Raw genomic sequence first — 7500 nt, 5'->3', positions numbered from 1 at the left:
CGAGTGGTATGTACGGTATGCGGACGGGATTTTGCACGGAAAGGAGACATGGCTCGGCATAAGTGTCTGGAGGAGCGTGCGCGGCCTGTGTCTGAGCAGCGGGGCGCCAGTCAGTGCGGGCGGTGTGGGCGGTGGCTGAGAAGCCGCGGTGGCTTGGTCCGGCATGTGTGTGCCTCAACGGTGGATGCCGCAGTGCCACCTGGAACTACCGGAGCGTCGGCACCGGCGAAGGGATGTTGTGCCGCGCATTGTGACAGGTGTGGTCGCTGCTTTCGCGGTGTCCGGGGACGGGGAAGGCATCGCTGTTCAAGGGTGGCTCATAGACCAACAGCAGAGGAGCGCTCAGCCTTCCAGCACGTGTGCATATGCGGCAAGCGGATGCGACTACCCGTGCACCTGGAGCGTCATCGAGCGTCGTGTCCTCTCTCTCTCTCTTCTCAAGTTTCCCAGTGATGGGATCACGTGACCCTTTTGCGGCAGTGACTCTACAGGACAGGGACAGGTGTGTGTGTTTGTGTGTGTGTGTGTGTGTGTGTGTGTGTGTGTATGTGTGTGTGCACATGTGTGTACATGTATGTTTGTGTGTGTGTGTGTGTGTGTGTGTGTGTGTGTGTGTGTGTGTGTGTGTGTGTGTGTGTGTGTGTGTGTGTGTGTGTGTGTGTGTGTGTGTGTGTGTGTGTGTGTGTGTGTGTGTGTGTGTGTGTGTGTGTGTGTGTGTGTGTGTGTGTGTGTGTGTGTGTGTGTGTGTGTGTGTGTGTGTGTGTGTGTGTGTGTGTGTGTGTGTGTGTGTGTGTGTGTGTGTGTGTGTGTGTGTGTGTGTGTGTGTGTGTGTGTGTGTGTGTGTGTGTGTGTGTGTGTGTGTGTGTGTGTGTGTGTGTGTGTGTGTGTGTGTGTGTGTGTGTGTGTGTGTGTGTGTGTGTGTGTGTGTGTGTGTGTGTGTGTGTGTGTGTGTGTGTGTGTGTGTGTGTAGTATTATAGTGATAGTGCAGATTAATGGGTGCACGCAGCTTCGTGTTACCGCTCAAGCTATGCTGCTATGTTTGATAGTGCTGTTGCTGTATGCTCATGCTTTGCTGCTGTCTATGGTCGCGTGCACTGCATGTCACGGTGACCATGACGACTAAACAACATTGTGCATGCATGCGTGGTGCTCTAGGTGACTTGGCACTCTACGTGTCATTGAACGACGCATTCTACGTGTCATTGAACGTGTTACTAAATGTGTGGGTGACGTGCGACGTGGCATTCACCATGGCATTTACATGTGGCGCTCAACTTGGGCGTCGTGTGACGTTCGCTCGACGTTTGCTCGACGTGTCTTGTTAGAACTCGCCTCGCTATATATTTCGATCCGTAATGTGTGTGAATCATTCTTGTCTGCTCGTTGTGTTGTGTATTGTAGTGAATGTGAGTGTGTGTGTGTGTGTGTGTGTGTGTGTGTGTGTGTGTGTGTGTGTGTGTGTGTGTGTGTGTGTGTGTGTGTGTGTGTGCATGTTCATGTTTGTGTTTGTATATGTGTGCATGTGTATGTGTGTGTGTGTATGTGTGTGTGTGTGTGTATATGAGCCGCAATCAGCGAAAATGACCCTTAGAGGTTTTGTAATTTTTTCGAGAAAATGTTCGATTTGTGACGTTCAGCGATTTTTTGATCGCGCTGCAAACAGCGCGACGGGTTCTTCTTGAACTCCTTGGTTGAAGTAATTTATTTTGAAGAAGTGGTGTCGAGTGGCGACTCAAATGTTCCTTGATCTTGTTGCAATAGCTGCGGACGCCAGAGCTGTTCGCAGAGCACACACGGCAGTCATTCTGTACAGCTAGCTCGAGCCTGGTGGGGAGCGGATGCCGAAGTAGCCGCTGAAGTTCAGAGTGAGGATGAGACGTTCTTTGGTTCCAACATCGATGTCGACAGCGAGGCGGAATCGCAGCCGTCATCTCCTGCTACGATGCGGCTCAAGGTGGCCGATGACTTGTCAGAGTCGGAAGATAAGGAGTCGTCACCTGAGATAAATTCTGAGTCTGGGGCTAGTGACGGCAGCGACGTCGTGTCTTCAGCTGTGGAGGAAGAAATGGAAGACGAGATTGTGGAACGACTCCACGCAGGGTGCAGCTGCGAATATGTGGATCATTTCTCCGCACTCATCAGCTATTCTTTGTCATTATAGCTGCTCACTGCACTATTTCAAAGGTATTCAAGTTGCCCACCCACCTTTGAATGCTGAATATTCATTGGACACATACATCGTATACATGCATTGCACCAATTTGAAGTACATCTTGTATTGTGGTGTATACACCCGTTTTGAATCGGAATATTGAACTTTTTCTTGGCTGAGGTCCTTCAGTAGATGTGTTTCAACAAATTTCCAACCAAAAAGGAATTTTGAAACGTTTGACCCTAAGGGCTGATTTCGCTGGTTGAGGCCCATATATGTGTGTGTGTGTGTGTGTGTGTTTGTGCATGCGTTTGTGTGTATGTGTATATGTGCACATTGTGGTTGTGTGTGTCCCTCTGTCCCAGTCTAACTGTTTCTCTGGGTTTTCTCTCGGTTCTTTCTCTCTCCCTCTTTTCCTCCTCCAGCCCAATCCGCAAGTTCCTCTGCTTCCGTTGACGATTCACACACATGTAAGCAGATACAAAAATCTGTTCATCTGGATACTTGATAGGTGTACGTGTGCATTCTAGTGTATGTCTGCGTGTTTTCCATATGATGTATGGTCACACATATATTTATACGAAGTAAAAAGGACCAAGGAACTACAAGTTGCACTATAATGTCCACTAATGCCACAACATCGTGGTTTGACCGTATTGTCCAATGGTCTTGCCAGTATCGTCATCGACATGCATGAACATCTGCCAACGTTCTTCACAGCTGAGACTTTCAGCTCGTGCTTATCTTGGCTGCGCTCACCTTCCCCTCCTTATGTTAATTCTATAACTTAGAACCTTCCAAGTTGGAAGACTGTCTTAGAACCTTCCAAGTTGGAAGACTGTTGGAGTGCGCATCCAAGATGTGCTAGAGCTGTTAGCCAGTTAGTTGTAGAACACCACGCACTAAACGTGTGCTTTTATGTGCATGTGTGTGTTTGTGTGTGTGTGTGTGTGTGTGTGTGTGTGTGTGTGTGTGTGTGTGTGTGTGTGTGTGTGTGTGTGTGTGTGTGTGTGTGTGTGTGTGTGTGTGTGTGTGTGTGTGTGTGTGTGTGTGTGTGTGTGTGTGTGTGTGTGTGTGTAACTGTGCTTGAAGGGGACGGTTGCACTTTTTGTAGCTCCGTTTTTTCTGGGTTTTCAGTCGTTCGTCTTACTAGTCTTAGGCCACGTGGTGGCTCTGGGTCCACCAGAGTCGCCCATGGCGTGTTTCTGAATTTGCTGGGCGAGGGTTCTGCGACGCGGTCGCCAGGGCAGTGTCTTTTCTGTCACGACCGTTGTCGTCCTCGTCTCTCCATTCGCGGTGGTTTAGCTGACCCCCGAAATGGTTTCAAACTGCGAAGCTCGGAGTACAGTGGTGGCAGAGGCATGAGCTGTGAGTGGAGACGGTTGCAGGAGATGGATGGTGATGAAGGGAGAAGAGTTACGCTGCCTGACGACGCGTGGAAAATTGTTTGATCCTGCAATTTCAGTTCGTGTGCGGTGGACTTCTAGACGATGTGTCCTCATGGCTATTTTTCAACGCTTGGCCTATCGCTGATATCCCTGCGTGGAATGTTCTTCCAGTGGAGTTCAGGTGGGACTTCGGGTGCCCACACTCCATCACCTGGTTGATTGTTTCGGAACTGCAATAATACAGGTTCAAATAATTATTGATTCCTTTTTGTCCGTATCTCTTGTCATCTCTCTTTTCTATGCGTCGCACGCCAGATGTTCTACTATCGCTGTCTTTCTCCTGCTATCTCTCTCTGCTTGCTGTTTTGTTTTTGTTGCCACTGCCCCTCATCATACCCATGGCCATGCTTGGGTGGAGGGCGGCGTGACCCGTTAGGGTAGCTGTCAATACAGTACGTGTGTGTGTGTGTGTGTGTATGTGTATATGGTGCAGTGGTATGTGCAGCGATTTCCAATCGATAGGTTGCGGGTTCGATTCCCGACGATTATGGTCACACACGTCTTTCTTCTCTTTCTCAGACTCTTCCTGACTTTTCTTTCATTCTCTTGGGTGGTTACCAACAGCCAGTGCATGCCGGAGTATGTGGTGTGATGTGTGTGCGGGAAAAAAGAAGAAAAAAAAAAAAAAAAAAAGACCAAAAAAATAGGGATTCACTGGCCAGAAAAAAGCCACTTCAAAGCTGTGTGGTGTAGACCAGGCTGAATAGTGGTGGTCAATTCTTCAGCCTTGCAAGCTGTTGAATGGTGCAATCCCAGCACAAGTTGCTATGGCTTCTGCTGTAGCATCGCTATCATCGCCTCTGGCGATGGGCGTCCAATGGTCAATGGTGTGTGTGTGTGTGTGTGTATGTGTATGTGTACATTGTGGTTATGTGTGTTTCTCTGGGTTTTCTCTCGGTTCATTCTCTCTCCCTCTTTTCCTCCTCCAGCCAAATCCGCAAGCTTCTCTGCTTCCGTTGAGGATTCACACACATGTAAGCAAATACAAAAATCTGTTCACCTGGATAAGTTATAGGTGTGTGTGTGCATCCGTGTGCATGTGTGCGTGTTTTGAGTATGATGTATGGTCACACATATATTTATACGAAGTAAAAAGGACCAAGGAACTACAAGTTGCACTATAATGTCCACTAATGCCACAACATCGTGGTTTGACCGTATTGTCCAATGGTCTTGCCAGTATCGTCATCGACATGCATGAACATCCGCCAATGTCCTTCACAGCTAAGACTTTCAGCTCGTGCTTATCTTGGTTGCGCGCACCTTCCCCTCCTTATGTTAATTCTATAACTTAGAACCTTCCAAGTTGGAAGGCTGTTGGAGTGCGCATCCAAGATGTGCTAGAGCTGTTAGCCAGGTAGTTGTAGAACGTCACGCACTAAACGTGTGTTTTTATGTGCATGTATGTGTGTGTGTGTGTGTGTGTGTATGTATGTGTGTGTGTGTATGTGCACATTGTGGTTGTGTGTGTCCCTCTGTCCCAGTCTAACTGTTTCTCTGGGTTTTCTCTCGGCTCTTTCTCTCTCCCTCTTTTCCTCCTCCAGCCCAATCCGCAAGCTCCTCTGCCTCCGTTGAGGATTCGCGCACATGTAAGCAAATACAAAAATCTGTTCACCTGGATAAGTTGTAGGTGTGCGTGTGCATCCGTGTGCATGTGTGCGTGTTTTCAGTATGATGTATGGTCATGTGTGTGTGTGTGGGGGGGGGGGTGCGTGCATGCGTGCGTGCGCGTGCCCGCTTGTGTGTGCACGTGCCCGCTTGTGTGTTTGTGTGCACATGGTTGTACATAGTAGTAGTAGCAGTAGCGTACATGGTGCAAGTTTCTATCTATCTCTATATCTATCTCTATATCTATATCTATACGGGTCACGTGACGTCGGCCATGTTGGTTACAACACCACTCAACCCCTACATGTATGGGTCACATGACGTCGGCCATGTTGGTTCCACTGTCCACATGACGTCGGCCATGTCGGTTCCACTGTCCACATGACGTCGGCCATGTTGGTTCCACTGTCCACATGACATGATCACTTTCTACACAAATTTAGTTGCATGACCCACTGACGCGAAACCAGTCTATTATCATGGACGATTGGCCTGTTTTGTCCTCTCAGACTATCATGAGAAGACCTGCAGCCAGTACCATCTCGCTGCAAGCACTAAACAGGTTACGAGAGAGCAGGCACAAGCGTCGTGTACCGAACGAAACATGGACGTCCTAACCCAAGAGTGGATCGGAGATCTGCAGGATGACGTGTGCTTTTCGGTGAGCCTAGTTTGTTTACAAGCGTTTCGGAGACAGCAACTTTAACATGGCAATCAAGAGTACTAACTGTGTGGTATCCATTCTTCTTCTTCTTTTTACACGTACGTTTCCCATTCACCATTCTCTCGCATGTTTGTTATTATTGTAAAAAAGCATGGTCACCGCACAGTTAGTATGTTTGATTGCCATATCATAGCTTGTTTGTTTACAAGAGAGATTGGAAGCTTTGTCACAACTCTGAGTTTCACGTATTTCTATAAAGTGAGAAACTTTCGCTAGAGATTAAGTTTCGCTATTTTCACGACCATCACACATTCGCGAATATAAATCGCCGTAAGCCTCTCCGCACACTGATTGTAGACCGTACAAGATTCGATTGAAAGTATAGAATCGCAAACGTTTCTCACCGTGAACCAGCCCGATTTATGAAAACGCTAAATTTGCACGCCGCCAAAGTTTGTCGCTTTACAGTGCAGTCTGTATCGGCTACAGAGTGACCGGATATAAAAAAGATATCGGCTACAGTGATATTGGTGCGAAATATCAAAGGCAAACCGTATTTTTATCAAGTAAAAATATCACTATAACCAATATTATCGGATGTAATGATATATCGGATATTATGATGGCAACAAAGAATCAAAACATGAATAACACACTATATTATTATCGGCTATAGTGATAACTTTAAAATACATGTAGCAATAATATCAAAGGCCCTATTTTTTTACTTTCTTCACGTTGCTTATTTTTATAGTGATACAAGTACATGTACATAACAGGATTTGTTTATGGAAATGCGTGCACTGCCAACTATGCAGCATGCTCATTTGTCAAAACGCCATGCTGGAAGTGTTTCCTTGCCTTTCATGTGTCGATCTAAAAAAGAAAAAAAATCGATCGTACCGCATAATTATAGTGATGCATCGGTTATAGTGATAAAACCACGGAAATCAAAAGGGTACAGACTGTACTACGATCAACACGCAACTATAGTTTGTTGGTTTATATTTATTTCACTTCGCCAAAATGAACAGGCACTTTATGCCTTCTCAGCGGCTGTGAGCAAAATCTTCTATCACCGCCTGTCTTTTTCGGGGCCTTTGCATGCATGTGATTTTTCAAATTGTGTGGAGCTTTAGGGCTTGCAAACCGCTACGCTCAACGTCCAGTATCGCTGTAGGTACAGCATCGCAATTGCAAGTTATGCGGCAAGAGGGATAGGGCTTTTAGAAGGACTTCATTGTAGTCTACAGTCCATTCATAAAAAGATGGGCTCTGGCTCTGGCGAGCTCCCGTATTTGGCGATTTTTCGTGATTTCATCGTACACAGTGCAGTGCTGCGAAATTTGAAATTTGAAAAAGGGTCCAAAAAGGGTACCTGAACTGGGGTTCGAACCGCACAATTACGTACAATGCACTGTTGCAGACGGGGTCAAACGGACTGGATTTTTATGGTTTTTCCCAATTCAATGCTTTGGGGGCAAAACCTGGCCGAAATCCTATTCTTGTTATGGCTTGCTTTTTGGAGAAAAAAACTTCAGAAACATAATTGGAAGAGGATTCCATAGAGGATTGCAGAAAAAAATTCTAAAAAAACTCAACGTTTGACCCATTTATGGCCAAAAGC

The 7500-nt window shown here is 46.8% G+C and overlaps 1 protein-coding gene across 1 annotated transcript in view; it reads left to right on the top strand.

Moving 5' to 3' along the window:
• Nucleotides 1–7500, top strand: part of LOC135824902 (streptococcal hemagglutinin-like) — a 37717-nt gene that overhangs the window by 25587 nt on the left and 4630 nt on the right. The window contains exons 18-21 of the mRNA XM_065337646.1: nucleotides 2579–2623; nucleotides 4531–4575; nucleotides 5146–5190; nucleotides 5719–5870. Of these exons, the coding sequence (XP_065193718.1) occupies nucleotides 2579–2623; nucleotides 4531–4575; nucleotides 5146–5190; nucleotides 5719–5870 (287 nt within the window). The remainder of the gene's footprint in view (nucleotides 1–2578; nucleotides 2624–4530; nucleotides 4576–5145; nucleotides 5191–5718; nucleotides 5871–7500) is intronic.

This window comes from Sycon ciliatum, chromosome 9 (genome assembly GCF_964019385.1).
Source record: "Sycon ciliatum chromosome 9, ocSycCili1.1, whole genome shotgun sequence".
Classification (NCBI taxonomy): domain Eukaryota; kingdom Metazoa; phylum Porifera; class Calcarea; order Leucosolenida; family Sycettidae; genus Sycon; species Sycon ciliatum.
The sequence above is the reverse complement of the archived record's forward strand: the minus strand, read 5'-3'. Positions and strand labels throughout refer to the sequence as shown.